Source organism: Bubalus kerabau, chromosome 22, assembly GCF_029407905.1.
Source record: "Bubalus kerabau isolate K-KA32 ecotype Philippines breed swamp buffalo chromosome 22, PCC_UOA_SB_1v2, whole genome shotgun sequence".
Taxonomy (NCBI): domain Eukaryota; kingdom Metazoa; phylum Chordata; class Mammalia; order Artiodactyla; family Bovidae; genus Bubalus; species Bubalus kerabau.
The window spans coordinates 27008300-27033470 of NC_073645.1; the positions used below are offsets into that span (position 1 = coordinate 27008300).

At 43.1% G+C, this 25171-nt stretch overlaps 1 protein-coding gene across 12 annotated transcripts in view; it reads right to left on the bottom strand.

The window, feature by feature from the left end:
* STN1 (STN1 subunit of CST complex) overlaps positions 1–20019 on the bottom strand; it is a 37811-nt gene extending 17792 nt beyond the window's left edge. The window contains exons 1-6 of one of the 12 annotated variants that reach the window (XM_055559988.1): positions 19900–20019; positions 19021–19213; positions 11900–11995; positions 6979–7047; positions 1591–1755; positions 767–890 (exon numbers count right to left, since the gene is read on the bottom strand). In XM_055559988.1, coding sequence (XP_055415963.1) covers positions 767–890; positions 1591–1755; positions 6979–7047; positions 11900–11995; positions 19021–19153 — 587 coding nt within the window. In that variant the 5' untranslated portion in view covers positions 19154–19213; positions 19900–20019. The other 11 variants (XM_055559991.1, XM_055559986.1, XM_055559987.1 and 8 more) reach the window with 11 other exon arrangements.
* Between the last annotated feature and the right edge of the window lie 5152 nt (positions 20020–25171).

Consider the following 25171-nt stretch of genomic DNA (forward strand, 5'->3'; position numbering starts at 1 on the left):
TACGCAGGCTTGTGTGTGCGCAGAACAAACAAGTCTAACAGGATACACGAGGCGACCCTGCACAGTGGTAACCTCTGGGGAATGGTACTGAGGCGGGAGACAGGAAAATGGAGAACTTCCACTGTTTACACAGGTCTCTAGTTTGGGGATTTTTTAAAGTAATTTTTTGGAATATGTAATCTGTAAGTATGTTTATAAGATTAAAGGATACATGGTAAAGAGTTTCCTTTCCACCATCCTCCCAGCCCTCATCCGCCCATCCCCAACAGCCACTATGGCTATTTCTGTCTTCTCTGAGTTCTTTGAGGCATAGAGTTACAAACACACATATATTCTTACTCCTCCTGTTTATTTTTCCCTCCCTCAAAAAGAATCAACTCCTCTCTGGCTGAGGTATTGTTTCCTTGATCACAGTGAGCCTTGGTGCAGTTTTCTTCAGATTTCTTGGGGTTCATGGATCATCTGTGAGTGTTCAGTTCTTATCAGACTTGGAAAATTTTCATCCGTGAATTTTTCAAATATTTTTTCTCTGCTCCCCACTCCACTCCTTCAGAGATTCCAAATACACATGTATTTTCCTTCCCACCACCTCAGAACATCTGCACTGTTGCCTCCTTCATGGTACAGATGAGGACACGGAGGCATCTGGAGGGTGGCAGACTTGCCCGGAGCCCCACAGGGAGGGAGTGGACGGCTCAGGCCCACCCCAGCACCTGGGATCCCACAGGCTGGCCCACATCCACAGCAGTTGCAGTCCATAACTTACCTCAGTGCCTCGTCTTCCTTTAGGGCAGGGCTGTGGAAGGGCTGGTCATATACTTTCCTGTAGATGGCAGGCAGCTCCAGCATCCTTGCGATCTGAACGTTGCACACTGGGTCATCCACTTTATCTACGAGCCACGGAAACAACACTGAGATTAGTTCTTTCCCAAGTCCAGACTGCTGCTGGGGCAACAGTAAATGGGGCCCTTGGTGGGCCTTCTTCCTTATGGATGCCCAGGATCACATGGTCTAGAAGCACTAAACGGTCTCCGGCCATCCCATGAAAGGGGAGGCGATGCCCTGAGTGTCACAGACATGACCAGAGTAGACCAAGGCGAGGGAAAGCATACAGACATATTCACGCATCTGGTACAGTGGTGGATAACTCGGGCTGTCCTTGAGACTTCCAAGTGCAACCAGCCAGATCAGTGCAAAGGGCATGGCTCAGATGACAAAGGACTGTCATGCTTCCGATTAGCTGACTTCCTCAGTGGTGCTCCAGAAATCTCCCGTCATTTTGAAGACTATGAACGCTCTTCCCTAAATGGATTCACACTAAAAACTTCAAAGTATTTTAGAGACTCTACTGTTGTCCAAATAAAATGTCAGTCATATATGATAAATCACTTATTTTCTTTCCCAATTTATTTAAAGTTACTTCTCTTCAAAATAAATAAATGCTGATTTTCTTAAGGAATCATGTTGCAAATACAATTTTTTTCATTAAAGCTTTTTATTTAATTTTTCAGATTTGACTTTTTACTACATGAGCTTACTGGACACACACACAAAATAACAAGCAATTGGGCAGAGATACTGTATGCTTACAATAAGTTGTGGCATGAATCTCTCGCTCTCCTCTGAACATGCGGATGTGGCCTCTGACCCGGATAATGTCCCCAATTTCTAACTTTGCTCTCTGTGCAATGGTCTCTTGCAGCTTCTTAATCTGAGAGGTTAAGCTCAGCTCTCTTGCACTTGGAGCGGCTGTAGCTGTTAGGGTCAGAAGTAAAGAAGGAAATGATCACTCCACCATCTTTGGGAGAGAGCTTGGGGTAAGACAGACACAAGACATTTATTTATTCTACTTCTGACTGGTTGCTCGACTGTAGGAAGTCTGGGGCATCCTTCAAAATCCTCTACTGAATAAAAGGCATAAGCTGTAATTATCCAAAGGTCTGAGTGACAGGAACAGAGTCTGGTGGGAGGCTGGACAACCCAGTGTCCAGTGTCTTCTTTCCTCCCCCAACATCACCTGCGCAAAGGCCTGAGCTGAATTCTGTGTGGGTTCAGCTGGGTTTGCTGGCAACAGCTCTAAACAACCCTTGAAAGTGTCCTTGCAGGGAGACAGAATATTGGCCTGAGGGGAAAGGGGCCCAAGAGTCTCCATTTGCAGTTGTTTATGGGGAAGGCAAATCTGCCCAAGGCTGGTGTTCCACTGAGGTACTCAATACCCTAATCTCTCACTTCTCTTCTTTGTTGAGTAACTAGGCTGACTTCTTGCTCTCTCCTGCTCTTGCTCACTTACACACACACACACACACACGAACACTCACTCACACCACTTAAAACTATAAATTTAAGCAACTTCAAGAATTTGCCTGCCAACGCAGGAGATGCAAGAGACAGAGGTTCTGTCCCTGCATCCAGAATATCCCCTGCATGAGGAAATGGCAACCCACTCCAGCATTCTTGCTTGGGAAATCCCACGGACAGAGGAACCTGGCGGGCTACCATCCATGGATTTGCAAAGAGTCAGACACAACTGAGTGACTGAGCAAGCAACTTTATGGTGAAAAGAACCCAATGCACATTCAATTCTAAATAATTTCCATCACTTGAATTTACTTCCAAAATATATTAGTTAAATAATGAAAATAAGAACAACCATGAATGTTCAGGTACTGCCAGTGCTGTTCTGAAGACTTTATAACCTATCAGCACATCTAATCCTCACAACCACTCTTATTTATTATTAGCCCTATTTTACTAATGAGGAAACTGAGTTACAGAGACATCAAACAACTTGCCCACAGTAAAACAACTGGTTAGCAACAAAGTTGGAGTGTGAACTCAAGGCAGTCTCTAACCCCAGAGCCTTCCTGCTTATTCTTTATTCTCAGCTGCTTGCGCCATGAATGTACTCATATTTTCCATAGTTACAGCTAGTGTGTATAAACAATTTTGTGTTGTTTTCCTGTCTAGCATCACTTCAAATACACACATGTATCCACAGAATCTACACAATCCAGCATTTGAAATAACAACACAGCATTCTGGCATGTTCATACGCCACGGTTTTAGATAGTCTCATTAGATGTTTCCTCTTTCTGCTTTGGTAATTTTTTTTTGTTTTGGTTTTTATCACTAGCCCTGTACAGGGCTTTGAGGTCAGCACTTAGGTAATGGAGTCAGACAGACCTGGCTTGAACGTCAGGTCACTTCCTGTTAGCTGTGTGACCTTGGGCAGGCTGCTTAACCTCACTGTGCCTGTTTCCTCAGTTCTGTTGTGGATGCAACAGTCCCTCTTGCACGTGGACTTGTTGTGTGTGGTCTCAGTTAATCCTTACATCACGAGCTTAGCATAATGCCAGATCCACCACAGGAAACATTCAAAAAATGTCAGATACTTATGAAAAATGAACAGTTAGGCCCTCAAAACAAAAGTTTTGCTTCCCTTGGGGTCTTTCATTTTTACTGGATAGAAAAGGACAAACAGGTTTAGAGTTCATTGCATATTATCAGAATGTTTGTCAGAAAACAATCAATCACCATTCTCTTTTTACAAAGTGTCACCAGCAAGGCATGTAGCCTTATGGCTCCTACACTGGCTTCAGTCATTTGGGTTTTTAACACCTTAAAAAATACATAATGGTTCTATAGCATTTCATTTGCTTTTAAATTGCCAGACACACTATGTGTTTTTATATAAGATGATCTACTCTCTGCATTTCTTTATGCATAAGCCCTTCATCTCTTTTGTTTTTTTTTTTTTCCCTTCATCTCTTTTGAACATTTTATGTTTATTTCTGAAAAAAATGCAGGGAAGCTTTATCAATAATGGTGATTACATCCCTTCTCCACATTCCACTGCTTTTTTTTAATGTTTATTTGATTTCATTTTAATACATAAAAGTTTGAAAAAAATCATTTAATCTATCTTTTGTCACCAGTGATAGCTTTCTTTGCTGTAACAGCTAAACATATGTAAGAGCTTAACATAGATAGCCCCGTACTTATTGTGATAAACACATAACTCTATCTTCTTCAGGTTATTTTATGTAAGTTGCAAGACAGTGGTCACAGTTACCTCTTCTTAAATATTGTTATCAACCTAAACCAACAACATTTGTTAAATGCTTGCTTATTTCCTATTGTTGTATTATTTCTGCTTTGTCATATACTAGGGTTCCTGTAATGGAATGAATAATAGTCTACTGATCAAATTTTCTGCTTTTTAATCTAATACAACTGAGATAACCGTGGCTCTGTAACATACAAAGGCACTACTTTTCTATTAATACACTGACTATACTAAGGGAAAAAGCAACCCAAAGAGCTGGGAGAACTCTTGTAGACCAGTAACCAATAGCTTGGAATCTAGACACAATCAGCTTAATGTTACTCGACTTACTTGGTTTCTTCAGAAAATACCCGAGTATTACTTTTTAAAAGGTTATTCTGTCTGGGTTCCTATCTTTAAGTCCTCTTCTATTTAGGCTGAATTTTAAACATATTTATAAATTTCACTGCCATGATTCAGACGTTATAGGTAATAATAAATGATTCGTATAGCACTGTTGAAATGATCAGACTGAGAGCTAGTCTGAGAAAAAGAGGCTCAGCTTTCATTTAAAGGGTGAGCCAAATTGCTGAAAGAACGGCTCAAGCTGTGTAATTTAATGAGTATAATGAGATGGTTGGAGCCTGACAATTTCATTTTAAGTAGCCTATTCCACTCCAAAAGATAAATCCCCTTTAAAATTCTAATATTAAATGCCAAGCTTTCTTAACTTTTCTCATAAGCTGAGTCCAAATGGTACATTCAATGTGACATTTATAAGAGTTAATATTATATTTTTACATTGATACCAACTGGAACATGATTTTTGACTTAGACTAAATTTTGTTTAAAAAAAATTAGTCTTCAATGGCCACTTTCCAGCGGAAAGCTTTAAAACTGAGGGCAATTAAATTAAAAGGAGAAAATGGGCTAGTTGCGAACAATTTCAAAATATCACTTTGTATATAACATGATGAGGATCACTTTCAGGCTTTCTCCTTGTACCTTTACCCTCACTTTTTATTCTCAAAGCAATTTCTAATTAAGGCTACCAACTGTGACTACTCATCTATTGGTCTACTTACAGTTATTTTTAAAATCTCACTTTCAGTATTAATAGACATTTTATCTTAAAAGTTACTAAGAGTTACATAATATATCTGATGATATCATTTTTTTTTTAAAAAGAGTTGATTTTTAAAATGAAAACAATGTCTAAAAACAGCAGTGTATCAATGACAGCCCATGGACCAAATCCATCCACAATCTGTTTTTATAAATAAAGTTTTATTGAAACACAACCATGACCCTTTGTTTATGTACTACCTGTAGTCACTTTGGTGTTACAATGGTGATGCTGAATGGTTGAGATGCAGACTATGGGGCCCACAAAGCAGAACACAATTATTGTCTGGCCCCATATAGGAAAAGCATGCTGATCCTCAATCTAAAGACAGCACATTGAAACTACCCCTTCTGATTGAAGATCGTGACAATACAACCACAAACCTGAAAGTAATTTTAATACCCTGGACATACATGAAAATTCAAATATCTGATTGTTTCATAGGTTTATTTCATACCTTGTGACGTATCTGCATAAAAAGCTGTTGTCTCCCTTCATTTTTTTTTTAAATCTACAAAGCTTCCTCAGCTTAGTAGTACCACTGATACAAATGTTCCCAAATTAGGAAATGGGAATATCAAAGTTATATGAAAACAATGGCCAAATTCTAAATGTAAATACATCCAAAAATTAAGCAAAGGAGCATCCTTACTGGTCATTAGAGTCAAAGTAGGGAGATGAGATTCTAACAGGTAATGTCAAGGGGAAAAAAGAGAAGAAACTACTCCAAGCGTTATACATTCTCACCATGTATAACAGAAGGACATAGATAGTACATGTTAGATATCAGAGCTGGCAATATTTACTGAATAACCCCAGTGTACATGGCACCATACTGCATATGCTGCAAAAAGAGAGATACAAGAAATAAGCGAAATTTCCATTGCTTCTCTAGAACCAAAAATGATCACCACTATTGTATAATACATGTATTTTTTTAATATTATGAATTTAAGCACCTCATAAACTACCTAAGGACTACTAAAACATATTTAAGAAATTCCAAAAGATGTTTCAGTTATAGCCAATGAGTTCAATACAATTTTAAAGTTCTTCTTTAGTTTGTATTATTTAATGGCTAACTTCAAAGGAATCCTATCTTACCTTCTCATCAGTCTCAGAACTCCTGGCATGTCTATATGAATAAGCTAGAGATTTCAGAAAATCCAGATCATGCGAACACAGAAGCTAGTGGCAACCATATCAGGGCAAAGGCGTTCAAAAGAGTATTGGTCAAATGATACATCCAGAGCAAGGGGATTCTCACTTGATCAGCAATTAGGCTAAACCATCTTGACTTTTATAATAACTGGATGGTAAAAATGAAATGCTGAAACTTCTAGTTATCTATTCACATTCCTATAGGCTTAGGAGGAAATGAGCATCAAAGAAATGGAAGCAAGAAAAGCAATGGGCTCCCCTATATCAGTTTACAGAGCAGTCAAAGTTCTGGGTATAGTGCTTCAAGTTATCAGTGTAATTCACCAATGGATAAATATGAAAATTAGCACTACCGCTGTTCACCTGAGCTAGCTTGAGTTACATCTGTTGGCCAGCTGTAAAAGTAAAGTGAAGTGAAGGGAAAGTCACTTAGTCGTGTCTGACTCTTTGTGACCCCATGGACTATATGGACTATACAGTCCGTGGAATTCTCCAGTCCAGAATACTGGAGTGGGTAGCCTTTCCTTCTCCAGCCTTTCCCAACCCAGGGATCAAACCCAGGTCTCCCACGTTGCAGGCAGATTCTCTACCAGCTGAGCCACCAGGGAAGCCCCATAAAGTAAAGAAGCATGGCAAATAAAATTACCTGATGAGGATTTGGTATTATTCAGCCTTTTCCAGCAGATGCAGTTTATAACTCCAGTGCTATCATCCACTGCAATAGAAGTGTCAAAGAGTAAACAGAGACGTGGGCCATTACAGTGTGCAATAGCAGCCAGCCAAACTAAAAGATGACATTTTTCAATAGCCTGGTTAGGCAAATCCCTGATCAAACTTTTTTTCCACCCTTAGAAATAACTGCTTACCACACCCCAGTGGGAACTGATTCTCTGGAATGTCAATGTAATACATGAGCCCAGCAGAATGTAGTCAACGTTTCTCTTGCCCTGTCTCAAGGGTATTAACTTCTGCCCAGGCCTTATCACTGCAGGGGATGTAAGGAAAGCTAAGCATATCACAGACAGCCATGTTTTACTTTCATGATACAACATAATTATATCTTGGTCACACAAACAGTACTGGTCTGGCTTATTTTATCCACAGTGCAAAAGAAAAATAAAAGAATTTCCATTGTACTTGGATTTACAACTGCAGAGAAATTTAGAGATGTTTGATCAGGGATGGTAAGTGTTTCTCTTTGCGTAATTTCTGACAATCTCAGAACAGAGACTGATCAACAAGGGCTCAGTGGGCTTAATGATTTTTTTAAAAAAACCAACAGCTAGACTGTTATAAAAGCACACTATGTAATACAGAAGAAATACATGGCAAAATCTTTTTATTGCTGGTTTAAATCTGTGTTGAAAGCAGAATCTGAGAGGACTTCTTAAACTAAAATAAATTCTAGATGGATTTTATTTTATTAAATATAATACAGGTAAACTTCAGAAGATGAGAAGAAAATATGGGTGAATACTTTCAACCCTGGACTTAGAGTTGGTGGGGGGAAGACTTCTTTAAGCAGACCTGAAGATCAGAATTCATTAAAAAAAAAAATCTGATATATTTGAACAACTAAAAACTAATTCTGTATAGCAATTTTACAAATGATGGGGTTAATATCTTAATATATAAAGAACTCACAGAAACTAATAAGGAAAAGATCAAGACTATAAGAGAAAAGGTGGCAAAGAAAAAAAAATATGCCATTCATGAAAGGTATAAAAGTGACCAACAGACATACATCAGTATAAATCACTAGTTACCAGGAAAAAAGAAGAAAATTTAAATGATTTCTCAGCTACCAGAATGACAAATATTAAAAATACTGATACCCTCACATGCTGTTAGTAGGAATGTAAATTCACACCAAATTTCTAAAGATTAAGTTTGGAGATATGTATCAAATTTTGAAGTGTTTATATTCTCTTAGTATTTACTCCTGTAATGTATGATGATGAGAACAACAAAACAAATATACATAGATACATACATCTTATATAAAGCTATTCATTGTAAGATCAGTTTACAGTACTGAAAGTTGGAAATAACCTAAATGTTTGTAAATATGTAACTGGTTAAATGGCTACAGTCCATAAGGTCGCAAAGAGTTGGACAGGACTGAGCACACACACGCTGGTTAAATAAATGACAATGGCACGATGGACGAGAATACAAAGCTACAGTGAAGATCTACAGTCACTGCGGGCTTCCCTCGTGGCTCAGCTGGTAGAGAATCTGCCCGCAACGCGGGAGACCTGGGTTTGATCCCTGGGTTGGAAAGATCCTCTGCAGAAGGAAAGGCTACCCACTCCAGTATTCTGGCCTGGAGAATTCCATGGACTGTACAGTCCATGGGATCGCAAAGAGTTGGACCCAACTGAGTGCCTTTCAGTTTCACAGTCACTGCTGTTAAAAGTTATCTCATTGTAAAATAGAAATGATATGCTAAGTCGCTTCAGTCGTGTCCAACTCTGTGCAACCCCATAGATAGCAGCCCAGAAATTATATATATATATAGACATATGTCTTATATGTAATCTAATTTGCATAAAATATTAGTCTGTTTTGATAGAAATGATCTTAAGACACTAAAATATTTACAGAAGTTTCTTTTGGAGAATATAGAAGGAACCCCAAAGTCAATGTATACATTGACTGTAAGCTTAATTTCAGGAATATTAAAATGAGAAAGAAATATGCATAATAGCAATGAGGAAAGAAGGTATATCTATGTCTCTTCATATTGTGCTCAGTCATGTCTGACTCTTTGTGGTCCCATGGATTGTAGCCTGCCAGGCTCCTCTGTCCATGGAGTTTTCCAGGCAAGAATACTGGAATGGGTTGCCACTTCCTACTCCAGGGGATATTCCTGACCCAGGGATCAAACCCGTGTCTCTCACGACTCCTTCAGTGGCAGGGAGATTCTTCACCACTAGCACCACCTGGGAAGCCCCACTTCTTCATATTAGGAACATGTTAAAAATATAGGAAGGATGTTCACCCAAACACTGACACTGTTTTTGCCTGATTTATAGATTTTCACAGGAATTTTATGAAAATTTATTAAAATTTTCTCTGGCTTTAAATTTTATCTTATAATGAGTATCATTTTAAGAAGCAAAAAAAAAAAAAAAAAAAGAATAAAATGTATGACGCTTCTAGGCAACACTACTTTTCTGGCCAGTTTAAAACTCTTGATTTACCATGTTAAGTAAAAAAATATTAGCACCCCGAGCATTTGTCCTAGAAAAGTGAGGTCATTCTGGTCTTAACTATAGTCTCCCTGGATTCTAGGTCTGAGCTTGAGGTGCTGCCAGGTGCTGTGTGTGCTCAGGATCCCCCCACCAAACTCTCTGACTTCCTGATTTGTAACCTCTCCTGGCAGACCCTGTCCTGACACCCTGAGGTCTCACTGCTGGAAGGCCCTAGAAGGGGAGCATCCCTGCAGTGTTGGGCAGTCCTCCCACACTGGGCGGCATGACCTGGGCTGCTGACCTTTTGTTTCAGCCATGTGAAGAAATCGGACTAAGCAGGAAGCAAATCTAGCATATAGGAGTGGGGTGAGTCAGGAGGAACAAACAGGACCTGGGACAGCAGGAGTGGCCACCTGGCAGGCAGCCCGAGAGCCAAGCTGGGCCTAAGAGTGTCAGGGAGTGTGTAGCTCTCTCTTGAGCAGGCCTCACGAGAATTAAAGTCGCAGAAGTGTTTCTACTCTCAACTTTCAAATGCTTTTCATGTCCCCACAAACCACAAATGTGTCACACTCTCACGATATCCAGTCTAAGAGAAAGGGTTATTGGGGAAGAGGTAGCCATATCATCTTCATCTTTTCATAATGAGAAAAGGGGTTAGATGAAGCCCTTTTAGGTCAGAGACATTATATCTGGCCTAGTTCTACAGCCAGGACTAATGTCCTCAAATAGCCACATTTTGATCTAAAAATCAGAAAATTAAAAACCAGATGCAAGGACTTCGCTGGTGGCCCAGTGGTTAGATCTTCACGGTCCCAAGCAGAGGGCCTGGGTTGTTTGATCCCTGGTCAGGAGACTACATCCCATATGCCATAACTTAAAAAAAAAAAAAAAAAAAGATCCTGCATGCTGCAAATAAGACCTAAGCCAAATAAATGAGTTAAAAAAAAAAAAAAAAGATGCAGCTGATCTTTTGCGGGGAGGGGTGTAGGAGAGAGAAAAACCACATTTGAGTCATACAGAGACAACACAGAACACTGGAGTCAGTAAAGAGATTGGATCATCAGTGGAACCTTGAACAAATAACTGAGCTTTAGTTTTCTCGTCTATAAGATGGCAATAATATTTGTCCTTTCTACTTCAAAAGATTAGAAGGAGAACAACATGAAATTATGCATGTAGAAGTGCTCTGTAAACTGAAAGATACTAATATTTCATCACTGGTACTTGGAGAGGAAGTACTATAATGTCTTACAGATAAGGTACCAGCCAGCAGTTGAGAATGCTACAGGAACTTGGTGAATGTTTACTGAACTGTCTGGAGAAAAAGAGAACCAGTATCTTTGGTAAAATAAGGCAGAGAAGAGATCCAGGATGGGGATATATGACAAGATGATCTATTTTAGAGTTTAAAAGAATATATGTAGGCTGGGAAAAAGCAGAGGGTGTGAGAAATCTCCCCTCTCACATGTCATAAGCACAAGACAATCCTCCCCAGGAATATGAATATATGTTGGAGAAACTGTATCTGTAAATTATCAACCACACACAGACAGTCAAGGGGATGTTCTTGGTCACCTAGTTCAACTACCTTCTGTTTCTCCCCCAAGTAAAACAAGAATGCAAATCCAAGTCAGTACAACAAAAAGTGACAAAGTCCATTATAGCAAAGGTTTGGAATTCAAAGTTAAGCTTCCCACAAAACATTTAGCTTGGCCTCTCAACTATGAGCATTGTAGGCAATATACTAAAATGATGACATTAAATTCAATGGAAAAAAAAAATCAAGACCCGTGACACTAAAATCATATTCTAACAATTTGCTGGTGTTCAAACTATATAGAAACCCTTTATTTAGTTTCTGTCATCATAAGGGAAGGGAAATTTTCTGATATTCTTTATACCTTTGGGTACCAAAATGTTTTTTTTACAAACTGTTTTGGATATAAATCTTATAAATTATTTTTCCATCTCTCCCCGTCTTAAGTTTACTTTAATGTTAGTCTGGCCTTCTTACTTTAAAGGTTATCAATATAAACGTATATTACCATCGTCTGCTATTTATAGCTATGCCCCAGGTATCAGGTGTCTGTCCCTGATCAGCCAGTGACCCTGGACTGCATTTTAATTCTTCTGTCTCCCAGCTCCCCATCAACTGTCACCTGACAGTATTCGTCCGTATCATTCCTACCTGTTGCTTCATTTGACACTTAGTCCGTATTGGTGGCTGCAAATGGTTCCCGTTAGAGGCCAAGTACATAGAGTTTGTGAGAGACCTCCGCTGCTCTGAAAGGCTGGGGTTTCTTTAGATTCAATGTCCAGCTAAGTGTGGTCCTTCCGCATAAACTCAATGCCAGACACAATTGTTCTTACCTCCGTAACTGTAGAATGCCTCTTTTTCTCGCACTCCAATTACGGTTCCTAAGATATCCACCTGTTTTATTGGATGCCCATTGTAAAAAAATACACCTGAAATTAAAGGGAAGAAGAAGGCAAAGTCCATATAATGTATGATGACATTTTCTGCTTCAGTAAATGTTAACTGTGTCAGAAACTCAATGGCATGCTGCTTGCTAAAATTTCAGACGTAAGAATTGGCTATTGACCAATGCCAAGGCCTAAGAAATGCAGATGTCTTTTCCTCAAGGGTTATAAGTGAAAGTTTGGTTTTTAAGGAGCTTGTGCGAGTTCAGAAAAGAGAAAACCAATACTGCTAACTCCATCTGGTTAATCTCTCCACCTGTGACAATGAAATGCACCTCCCTGTAGAACTCTCATAAGGGGCATAACGACAGCCATGGTATTATGAGACCTGACACAGTACTTATATTTTGAGGGACTGGAAAAGGAAAGAGAGCGCAAACCACGAGAAAGGCTTCTTTGGCTTTTATAGGAAACCAGTCATCATTTCTACGAAATAGCAGGTTGTTTTTTTTTTAAAGAAAAAGAGAAGATAATTAGGTTACAAAACATGACCCTTTGGGGCCAGCAGATTACAACTCAAAAACTTCTCTTTTAAAAATTCTACTTCCAAAGCTTAGGCAACAGACAGATGCCAGCACGCAGGTTCCCCCCAGAGGAGAAACCTGAGAGGGAGAACCCTACCCACCAACAACTAGAGGCCTTTTCTGGACTCAGTGACAGAGACGGAACAGAGAGGGGGACTCTTGGCACTGGTGAGTCCCCCGTTCCCACCTGAGGCCCCAGTGCTGGCCCACCTCCTGGGGAACCCCCAACATCCTTACCTGAACTGCCTATTTGAGCTTAAGCTACCTGCACTGGGTTCTGGGGATTAAAATCTTCCCCAGCCTTTTTTTTTCCCCTCCCTATGACGACTGAATTCTTTACTTTCAGAAAGAGGCTATAAACTTAAACGGTGACTTCCTTTTCAAATACATACATGAACTGTAAACAAAGACTCAGTTATCACTTCAGCATTTGGCCACCCTCACCCTCTCTGGTTCTTGCCAAGCCTGCTCAGAGCTTATCTTCTCCACATCGCCTGTGGGGAGGGGGCCCTGCACTGAACCCTGAAGCCCTTCAGAAACCACCAGAATGACTTCGCTGATGGTTGTCTTGTTTCCCACATGGATACAGGGGCTGGGAACCTGTCACCTGTGGTTCAGTCCCCGGGTGGGAGATGGACAAGGAGACTCTGAGCCTCAGTCAGCCTGAGATTTTAGGAAAGGGAGACATGGTTTGAAGGTGTCAAATTTAGCCGAAAGAAGGGCCATCTCCCTAGCAGAGGCAGACTTCTAAAGATGACTTAGCAGACTGGAGAGCCTGTGCAGAGGGCAACCTTGGGGGCCAAGAGCTGAAGTGGCAGGGCCACATGGGCTAAGGAGCCTGGGTCCCTGCGTCGAGCCTGGGTCCCTGCGTCACTCCTGGAACAGAGTCCCTTCCCTCTAGGAACACCTGGATTGAACAGGGTTGAACTGACTCCACGGAAAATCCATGAACTCTCCAGAGTAGGGCAGTTCTTGAATGACTTCTGAGTTCTTACCATTGAAATCCAGTGATGAGCTGTGGGGAGACCCTCAGTCCCCCGGCCCTGCCTGCCTGCACTGACCAGACACAGAGGAGAGAGTGCGCCTTCAGAGGGAGCCAGGTCCCACAGGACCTTTGCTGGAAGGCTCAGGCTTCCTGTGGCAGAAGGGAAGTTTAAATGAGGGCGTGGGGCATGGCATCCTCTGCACCACCACCGCGCCAGGACACGCTCACACGCAGACAGGGGCCATGGTGGCGGACCTTGTTTTCATCCAGCTTTGCTGTAGGGCCGGATGGGGGTGATGGTGACCCGAGTTCCAGACTGGTCTCTGGCTGTGGTCAGCCCTTTCTGCTTCCCCAAATGCCCTGAACTTTCTATTTGAGTACTGAGCAGAGCTAACTTAGGGAGAACTCTCTCTTGGAACCTGACTGGCCTCTCCCTCCCCCAACCTAACTGAAGGCCGGCCCGGATGTCAGGCTTTAGAAACGGTGCGCTCCTGCTGCCACCAGAGATGCAACAACCCACCGGGCTCTGTGTGGTTGGCTGTGGCTCCCAGGACACCAGCAGTTAAGGGCAGAGCCATGGAGCCTTGTGGACCCCTGGAGGGCCTGCTGCCTGGCCCTGAAATGTCTTTCCAGCTGGCCTTGAAGCCATGAAAGCTTCAAACAAGCCCCAGGACTCTTTGGGTCTTCCTGGGATAACCTGGTATGTACTGCTATGGTGGTTTTTATAACGAAGAGTGGATATATTTTAAGAAGGGGAGAAGCGCCAGCCAAAAGGTGTTCCACCTGAGCTGAAGTACACGGAAAAGGCAAGTACATGGAGTATACAGGATTGACGACACAAAGCCGACCAAGACCTCAAGTCACCTGTGGTGGATGCCAGTCCTCTGACATTACCAACTCTGCATGGGGCAACACTTAAAAAATATCTGAACAGGTAGGCTTTTCTTGAAAACACACTGAAAAGAGAGCCCCCTAAACTTTCATCTCATAGACTGTCAATGCTTGTCTTCAAGGCCAAAGTCACTCAAAGATGCAAAATAACAAGGAAAAACATAAACGCAAGATAGAACAGTGAAGAACACATATAGCAGAAAATAACAGATGGTTTGAGTAAAATCACTCAGAGAAAACTGTTTGAAGAGGAAATACACTGCTTGGAAATAGAGAAGGAAGTTCCCCCAGTGCATAGAAACTCAGATGGTACACTTCAGAAGCACAACCTCCTCAAGGAGGAGGACATTGAAAAAGCAATGGAGAGAGCCACTTCCTTCTCTCAACACCAAGTCTCTTCTGTGAGAAAAGGAAATTGGATGGCAGCTCGAAGGACCGAGAGAAAGCCTGAGGAGTGAAGAAAAGAAAATCACCACCACAACAGATACTGGCTGACAATGAGTTTAACCTGCAGCCTTTGTGAAATGGGCCTTTCACTCCTGGTGCCTTTGCTCCACATGCAGCTCCCGGAGCCCCAACCACCTCAGGGGATCCATTGCCTGGATCGTCAGGTCCCCAGGAAGGAGGACGGTCATGCTGGGAGGGCTCAGGGAGCCAGGGTCACAGGCAGCTTTGATTCAGCTTTCACAGCAATGACCTGAACAGCCACACCCACTGCGAGACATCGGCCTTTATTCTCTTTTTTAAAAGCAACTTTGATTTATTTGTTGGTCTTGTTGTTGTTGTTCAGTCACTCAATAGTGTCTTTGAGACCCCCATGGACTGCTGCACGCCAGGCTTCAACTCCCAGAGTTAACTCACGTCCATTGAGTTGATCTAACTGCTGTTATTTAATTGATGCTACAAATACTCTTCCCCGGTGGCTCAGATGGTAAAGCATCTGCCTAAGGTGCGGGAGCGGAGAAGGCAATGGCACCCCACTCCAGTACTCTTGCCTGGAAAATCCCATGGATGGAGGAGCCCAGTGGGCTGCCGTCTGTGGGGTCGCTGGGAGTCGTACACGACTGAGCGACTTCACTTTCACTTTTCACTTTCATGCATTGGAGAAGGAAATGGCAACCCACTCCAGTGTTCTTGCCTGGAGAATCCCAGGGATGGGGGAGCCTGATGGGCTGCCGTCTATTGGGTCGCACAGAGTCGGACACGACTGAAGCGACTGAGCAGCAGCAGTAGCAGCAAGGTGCGGAAGACCTGAGTTCAATCCCTGGGTTGGGAAGATCTCCTAGAGAAGGAAATGGCAACCCATTGCAGTACTCTTGCTTGGAAAATCCTATAGACAGATGAGCCTGGTAGGCTACAGTCCATGGGGTCACAAAGAGTCGGACACGACTGAGTGAGTTCACTTCACAAATACTCTTACTGAAGTCTGATAGCATTAAAATGCCTAAGATAATATTTTTTTAAAATACATTATTCATTTAATATAATTCTTATAAATACATTATATCCATGTCATTGGGTCCTCTACAATTAGATAATATAAGCATCGTATTTTGATTCAAATAAAAGAGTCTCTATTATTTTATCCCATAAAGAAATTCAGAATAATAAAGACCATTTCTGTATGCTATGAGCTGTAACAAACCAAATCAAACCAAACCAAACCCCCAAACCTAAACACCACCACCACCATAGTCAAACTTCAGGACATCCTGTTAGTTTAACGCTAAATTCATAGGTTAATTTAGGGGAGCTGACAATTGGCAACCATTTTGCAAGGCAATTCTGATGCTGACTAGCCAGAGTAAGGTTAAACTTCACAGGTTAAGGGCAGAGTCTCCCGTAAGAGACTCACACTTCAGGCACCAGCCCCAGGTTCGAGGCTCCTCAGGCCGTGCACACTGACCAACTGGCTACAAACACCCTCCACGGCAAACTCAGGTCTGATACTTTCGTACAATGACACGCGGGACTCGGGAAGGTGCTATACTTAAGACTATAGTTTTATAATGAAGGGGACAAACCGGGACCAGCCAAAGGAAGAGATACATTGGACAAGGTCTGGGAGAGACTAAGCATAAAACTGCCGGGTCCTCAGGACAGATCGCCTTCACACATTGATGTAGGATTACCAACCAGGAAAGCTCACCCGAGCCTCAAGGTCCAGAGTTTCAATGAGGATTTCATTACACAAGCGAGACTGACTCAACCACTGCCCACTTGACAACTCAATCGCCAGTCCCCCTCCCCTCCCACAGGGTTGGATTGATGTCACCTGGCTCAAAACCAACCCTCTTAATCACTTGGTTGGTTTTTCAGGCCTAAAAGGCTCCCACCCTGAAACTACCTAGGGACCCAGCATGAGCTGCCTCATTAGCATAAACTCGTGGTTCAAGGAGTCCACCATGAATAACAAAAACACTATCGTTCCAGAAATCCAAAGATCTTCCAGGAGCCTCCCACAAAGGCCACCCAAATTCTTCATTATACATTTCTTTTTTTTTTTTTTTAAGTCATTTTTTGGTTAACTTTTGGTATTTTAAAATAGTCTTTGCTATTTAAGCATTTCTAAATTTTATGCGGTCAAAATAAAAGTTTTTTTGACAACCAAACCAAACACAACAACAGCAAAACAACACAAAACTAAAACCTAGACTAGTAGTTACTTCCCACCCTTCAGGATGCTATAGTCTACAGAAGCTCACTCTGTGAAATTAATGAATGACTTCTTCAACCATGAAGTTTTGAAACCAAGCAGGGCCCTGCAGGGGCCCTCCTGGGTACAAAAGCATTTCTGTGTCTTTTTTTTTGTTGTTGTTGTAGAAAAAAAGGTTTCAGCCTCTTAGACCTTCCCCGAATTCCAAAGGGCAGATTCAAGCAGTTACTAGTTAGGGGAGTGGGGGATGCAGAAGCAAAGCCCAAGCAGTCAAGAAACAATAGTGCCGCAAACAAAACAGACTCCCAGTTCCCCCTTAAGGGGTATACCTAACAACCTGATTCACACCGTTGAGTTCTTCTGCAGGCACTAAGAACCCCCACCCAGGATGATGGTAACTACAAGCTGAGTCCCCAGACCGGTCAGAACCAGGAGACTGAAGATTGCGATTCCCGTAATAGCAGCCTGTTACCTGACCACCAACTAATCAGAAGAAAGTCATCCACCCCATAGCCCTCATTCCAAATATTGCTTTTAAAAACTCTTCCCTGAAAACCACGAAGGGAGTTCAGGTTTTCTGAGCCTGAGATGCCTGTTCTCCTTGCCTTGGCCCTTACAACAAACCTTTCTCTGCTCCAAACCCCAACATTTTGGTTTCTTTGGTCTTGCTGTGCAAGCGGCACACAAACCTGGGTCTGGCAACAGTTTCGTTTTAAAAATGACATCTGAAACATTACCACCAGTGACATAACAAAGGTCACGGGGAGCAGTTTTCCATGATGTGTTAATACATTATAAAGTCCTTCACCCACAGGAAGAGTTTGGCCCCTGTCATGTCCCTGATACTTCCTGGAGCACCTACAGAAGACCTTTAAGCAAGACTGGCATTTGGTGTGAATTAATTTCTTCCCAAGGAGATGAGTTATGAAGAATACCAGACTGGTCTGAGAAACAGACAACAGAGAGGAAGGATGGCTGCCTTCCAAGGAAAAAACCAGATCATCTCCAACAATACTTAGAAAATAAAGGTGTGGTGAAAAAAATCTGTACAAAAGCCTTTGGTATAAGGTCATCCAAATATATTGGTACTGAGCATGGGAAACACACAAAACATGGTCTCATTAAAATTGTACATACTGGAGATTCTTAACCACTTCTGACTCATAGCTTGCTATTCATTCAAAATAGCAAAGAGAGTTTAATCAAACTTCTCAGATAGCATAATAAACACGTGAAGATTCATCCACAGCTATGTGAATTACTTATTATCCTAAACTGTATTTGCTATACTTGGAGGTATGAAGATCCTACCTTTAGTGACCACCACTCTGATTTTAAAAATGATTTCTAACTTTATAATGCTTTGTTGCTCCAGTTACTATGATTCGAGAGCCCATTAGAGGCCAGGCACTGTTTAAGAGCTGGGATTACATAGATGAACAAGGCAGAAGATGTCTTTCCTCTTGGGGAGTTTATATTATTTTGATTCTGATCTTGATTCTGATCTATTCAAACAAAACCAAACTCCACAAGAAAATCAGGCACAGTTAATCCTCTCTTTACAAAGAAGACTCTTAAGCTTTACAGGTGAGTCATATACCCATACCTAGGCCAGGTAAGTGGTTAGAAAAAGAAGCAAGGCCTAAGTTTTCTACCACAAACAGGTCCAGAGAAAAACAACTGAGCATTTTTAAATATGAAAGACCTCAAACCCAAGTAAAAACATTCTTCAGTACAAAGTTACTGCCCCAAACATCTATTTAAAAAAGATTTAGATTGTTTTGAACTTGCACAGAAATGAACTTGTCTGAGGATGCAGGTTAGGTCAGTTTCAAAGCTGCAACTGGAAAGGTTCTTCTAAGCCCCTAAGCCCCAAATTTCTGCAGCTTTGGGGGAAGGAAGGGTGGGGTACAGATGCAGCCCAGAGCAGTCACCTGGGTGACCAGCCACATACCTGGTACCTGGCCAGACTCCTTCAAGTCCAGGATGTCCCTGATGTAGAGTTTTGCAAAGGCTAGAAACACAGGATCCAAACCCCACAAGAGGGAAGGAGTTTCGTCTTCACACTGGCTGGAGTTAGACTCCATCTGGAGACTGGACTGTGGCTTCCAGCCAGCCCTGAAAAGCTCAGCATCTAGAGCCAAGATCTAGATGGGAGACAAAAACCAGGACGCAAAGCTGGTAACTTGGGTATTGAAATCGTCACGGCCCCTAAGCTGTTCCCTGGGCGGGCATCCCGAACTCTGGGAGGGGTAAACCCAGGGCCCCGGGCCTGTCAAACTGCGCGCCAAGGGCTTGAGGAAGGTGTTCCTCCAGTGAGGGCCCCTGAGTTCCTCAAGGCTTTTTCTTCTGCCCCACGGCAGTGTTTCTCCTTCTCCAAGGTACCCATTTCTAAATGGCTAAACACCAACTTTTCACTTGGGGGACATAAGGCCATATATGCGTACCCCGAAACAGCTTTAATACGCGGGTTCCAGAGAGGAATGGGCACCCTCGTGGCCAGACACGAGACGGGGCAGAGTGGGTGGGACCGTTTGTAGCTCGGCCCCTGCACCTTCTGGTGTTGGGGATGAGACTGAGAAAGGGAGGAAAAGGAAACGAAAAACAGACCCGGTCGCGGCCCCTCCCGCCGCACCCGCGCCGTCGGCCCACAGGTCCTCGGAGCGCGCATGCCCGGCTCGTCCGGCGCTCAGAGGCCGCGGGCGCCCAAAGCCTGGAGGCGGCGCCGCCAACCCCGCCCGGAGCAGAAGCACTAGGTCGAAGTCACCTCCTGTGCTCTCAGCTAAGGAGTTGAGGGGGTTGGGCCCGACACCCTCCCGCGCGCGGGACCTACCTCTGTGTCCCCGCCCAGGCCCTTCCTTCTTGCCGCCCGCGGCTCCGCCCCTTCCCAACGAGGCCGCGCCCACTCTGCCCGCGGCCACGCCCCATTTTGCACCCCGCTGCGGCCTAGCCAGGTGCTTATGTCCAGGTGGTGGCCGGCCTTGGCAAAGGCTGCGCGGGGCCCATTGCTTCTAGCAGCGACTTTCTTGAGCCTCCGCGGAATTGCAGAACCCAAATCTCCGAGGCCTGGAAGCTGGCCCTAAAACTCCTGCTGCCCAATCCCCGCCTTCTTAAGTCCCCCTTTCATCCCAACTTAGTGGTGGGACCCTGACCCACGACCTCCAAGAGGTTAGGACTGGGTCAGACTTTTTTGTTTCTTTCCCTGATATGTTAAATGAACAAATAAAGCAATACCAAAAGCAGGGTTACATTGTGGTATTTTAAATATTTATTTACACTTGATAAATGATTTACTAACACACCCACTCTTTGATACTATACAGTCTCACTTTAGATAATGTTGGTTCCTAAACTCCAGCTCTTGAGTGAATGTGAGGCCTTGGCTCTGCCAGAGGCTAGCCTTCTTTGCAAGATCATGACAAATTTTGCCTCCTTTGCTCCTATTCTGTGTGTACTCCAGAATGTTGTGCGTTTAAGACTTTTGAAAACTGCCATTTGGGTAAATTTTGGCCACCTTGATGGTACCAGTCCCCTGTATCCCCAATTAAAAGTGAGAAAAGATAGCTATGTTATTCTCCTAAATAAATAAGCCACATCATGACATTGCTTGAGAAAGCAAGAGGTCTTCCTAACTTACAGGGACTCTGTAAAATGGTAGAAGGGGTACAGGTCATGCTGGAAGGCCATGCCTACGGGAGATAAGTGGTGGCCAAAGAGATAACTGCCAAACTATTTAGCAGAAAAGGAGCTTCAAGCAGCTGGAACGGAAAATGTGTGTCATTGAAACAATGGCATTTAATTACATCCCTGGCCACTGAAGAAGCTAAAAAACAGAATCCTTGGTAAAGAAGAGCATTGCCCAGACTCCCCTGTGATGAACAGTTGAGTCTATCAAGATTAAGGTTTAATTAACAGAAGATACTTTTCTAATAGGGGGAGGTTCTCTTCAAGGAAGGACACCCAATATGAGTAGGGTAGGATGAGTGCTTCCAGCTGACTTGTAAGGTGGGGAAAGACAGGTTGGGTGACATTTCTGACTGCACACATCTGTCCCAGGGTGGAACTCGAGAAGAAAATCACTATTGAGTGCAGGCAGAGCCCAAGAAGATTTTAGGAATGACCCTTATGACTCTTATGGGTTGGGTGATAGAAACGAAGGCCCTTCAGGACTCCAAGCTTATTAATGACCTTGGGGATGGTCACATCCAGTTGGTAGGTGTGGCCCCATACCCAGGGACAGACTGCCCCTGAAGTCATCATTTACCATGAAAGGACTCCTGGGAGTTTAAGGATGTCCGTTTTGATCCGAGCTCAAAATGTAGAGTTGGGTGTAGAATAGAATGTTCTAGACTGTTGAAGCATCTGGAAGAGTTTGCAAGGATCCTCTTCTCTGTTCCCTGGAGAAGGAAATGGCAACCCACTCGAGTACTATTGCCTGGAAAATCCCATGGACAGAGGAGCCTGGTAGGCTACAGTCTATGGGATCGCAGAGTCGGACACGACTGAGCGACTTCACTGTCATTGTCACTGTCTTCTCTGTTATCACCATCAGGAGAGATTCCATGTTCCCAAGTCATGCTTACACGTGCAGAGGGCCTGGAGGACTCTTCAGATGGGATTCCACAGCACTGCAAAGCAGACATTTTAAACCCAACCATCAACACAATGCTAGGAACCCTTCTTATGACTTCTCAGTGTGAAATAACTTGGTTTTGTAAGCATTTCTGACAGACCAGACAATCCTTTCCAGAAATTGAGACTTTAATAAATTCTTTTAGAAAATGAGGGGATTGAACTGCATATCTTCTACCTCAAAGCACAAACCATATCATCTTAACTGTTTTCTACACCTAACAGGTAGAATAGAGTGCTCTCTTGCACATTGACTTAGATTTGAAGTTTACGTTAGTAGAGTAGCAGTTAGAAGTTTATAATAAAGACAGCTTATCAATGCTATTATGTTAATGTTATAACCCTGGGGGGGGAGGGGGTGGCATTTTGGGCCACTCAGCCTACTTTAAATACTCTCTGTGTGCTATGGGGAAGCACTAGAAATTTTTATTTCACTGGAGCAAAAAGAATAATATATTAAATAAAACAAGAGGCTAAATTGTGTGGCCTGACTAATAACTACTATGTGGGTTACAGGAGGTAAACTGGAAGGGAAGAGAAGGGGGCTTATCAAGTAAAATAATGTATGTAACCACTGGAACAAAATAAGCACTCAAAGTGTGTCCAGCTGTGATAGTGAATGATGATAACATCTTATAAGCACATATAAGCTGTTATCATCATTCACTATGGAGGGGGCATTTAGGCTGGATTTTGAGACTGTGGAGGAACGATTCATTCATTCATGAAATGTATTTGTCAAGCACTGTACTGGACACTGGTGGGTAAAAAGGAGATAAGACAGATTGAGTACAGCTCTCAGGGAGCTTCCATTCTGTTGGAGGGAAAGGGGAAAGACAGTAGATGAATAAATTAATAACATAAGTACAGATTGGTCTTAGTGCTTTGAAGGAAATTGGAAGTATGTTATGATCACTTATAATGGGGTGTGGGATCTGCTTTATATAGATCTGCTTTGATTGGATGAGAGGAGACCTGAAGGATGAGACAGAGTCAGCCATGAAAACTGCTAAGAGCATCCCAGGCAGTGGTCCAAGTAAGGGTGAATATATGGAGGTGGGAAGGGACTTCCCTCCTGGAGGAACGGAAGAGAGGATGGAGAGAAGAGTTGCATACGTAATTGGCACACGAGTAGAGGCAGATCCCAGAGGGCCTCACAGCCCATAAGAGGTTGGAATTTTATTCTGTCTCCCTGTATGTAAAAAGAGGGATAATATAGTGATGGGCTGGGAGCAGGGCAAACATGGCAGGATGGCACATCTGTGGGCAAGCCAACAAGGCAGACTGACCCAGGAGGGCAGCTAGCAGGAACAGGCTGGAAATCAAGATTGTAGAAGGGCTTGAATGAGGTTCTATTTTTCTTCCCTGTAAGCAATAAAGTGTTATCTACCAGAGGAATGATTTAACATTTTTTTTTTAATTGCAGAGGTTCCTGCTGAATCTAACATACTATGGTAAGGAACCCAAAAATATGTAAGAAGACTTCTCTACCCAATTTACTGAATCTATTCAAAAAATTGTGCCTAGGGATATTTACCAAATGATAATAAAAGACTAGAGTAAAAAAACCCTACTGGCTCTCTTGCTGGGGGCCGCACCTGTACCACTTGTCCTGCCTCCTCAGCAGTCTTGCTCAGTCCACCGCGATGTCACCATCTCCCTCTATCTGACGTCCCCTGGGCACATCCACAGGCTCACCTCTCTCTTTTAAGCTTAAGAAAATAGCCTCTCTGAAAACCCCAGCCCTTGAACTACTGTTCTCGCACTCTCTTGCTCTCTGTTCAAAGTTTCTTGGAAGAGTCATACATATTCCCTATCCACACTTCCTCATCTCCAATTTGATATATCATTGTTTGGCTCACCCTAACTTAACCTTCAGCTAACTCTACTCCAGCTCACCACTCCACTGAAACTCCTCTCCTAAAGTTAACAATTATATTCAAATTCTCAAATACAATGGTACTTTCCTTTCCTTATCATTCATCTTTTTTTCCTGATTTTCTAGCTTTGGATGATGAGCTGATTATATTCTCTTCCTACGCACCTTGGTTTCCTGGTATCCTTTTGGGTTCCCCTTCTACTTTTCTGTTGCTTCCTTAGCAGTGTCCTCTTCCTCTGTGAATCTCTTATGTGTTGATGTTCCCCAGAGTTCAATCTCCTTTTCTAAAAAACGTATCTATTTTGATTGTGCTGGGTCTTTCTTACTGTGCATGGCTTTCTCTAGTGTAGGTGAGGGGGTGGCTACTCTTCCCATTGTGGTTCAGTTCAGTTCAGTTCAGTTCAGTCTCTCAGTCGTGTCCGACTCTTTGTGACCCCATGGACTGCAGCATGCCAGGCCTCCCTGTCCATCACCAACTCCCAGAGTTTACCCAACCTCATGTCCATCGAGTCGGTGATGCCATCCAACCACCTCATCCTCTGTCATCTCCTTCTCCTCCTGCCCCTAATCCCTCCCAGCATCAGGGTCTTTTCCAATGAGTCAACTCTTTGCATGAGGCGGCCAAAGTACTGTAGTCTCAGCTTCAACATCAGTCCTTCCAGTGAACACCCAGGACTGATCTCCTTTAGGATGGACTGGTTGGATCTCCTTGCAGTCCAAGGGACTCACAAGAGTCTTCTCCAACACCACAGTTCAAAAGCATCCATTCTTCAGCACTCAGCTTTCTTCACAGTCCAACTCTCACATCCATACATGACCACTGGAAAAACCATAGCCTTGACTAAATGGACCTTTGTTGGCAAAGTAATGTCTCTGCTTTTCAATATGCTGTCTAGGTTGGTCATAACTTTCCTTCCAAGGAGTAAGCGTCTTTTAATTTCATGGCTGCAGTCACCATCTGCAGTGATTTTGGAGCCCCCCCCCAAATAAAGTCAGCCGCTGTTTCCACTGTTTCCCCATCTATTTCCCATTGTGGTGGCTTCTCTTATTTGTGGAGCACAGACTCTAGGATGTGTGGGCTTCAGTAGTTGCAGCACGTGGGCTCTGGAGTGAGGGCTCAGCTGTGGCACAGGGGCTTTATTTGCCCCTCGGCATGTGGAATCTTCCTGGACCAGAGATCAAACCCATGTCCCCTGCATTGGCAGGCAGATTCTTATCCACTGCACCACCAGGGAAGTTCAAGTCCAGTTTCCTGCCCACTTCCTTGTCATCCCGCGTCCTCTTACTGAGCAGCCTAATCCAAACCCATGGCTTCAACAGAACCATTGTTCTAGAGACTCTCCCCTCTTCACATCTAGCCCAGAACTCTCCTCAGCTCCACATCTGAAGTTCCAACTGGACTCTCCTGGGTACTGCAGACTAAACCTCTTGCCCCACAGTTCTGTCTCTCTCTTTTCTGTCATGTGAATATTATCACCACCTGCCAACCATCTAAATCAGAAAACTGGAATGTTTTATGGATATCTCCATCTCTTTCACCCTTAATGCAATTAATCACAAAGACCTGTCAACTCTGCTTCCTAGATATGTCCTC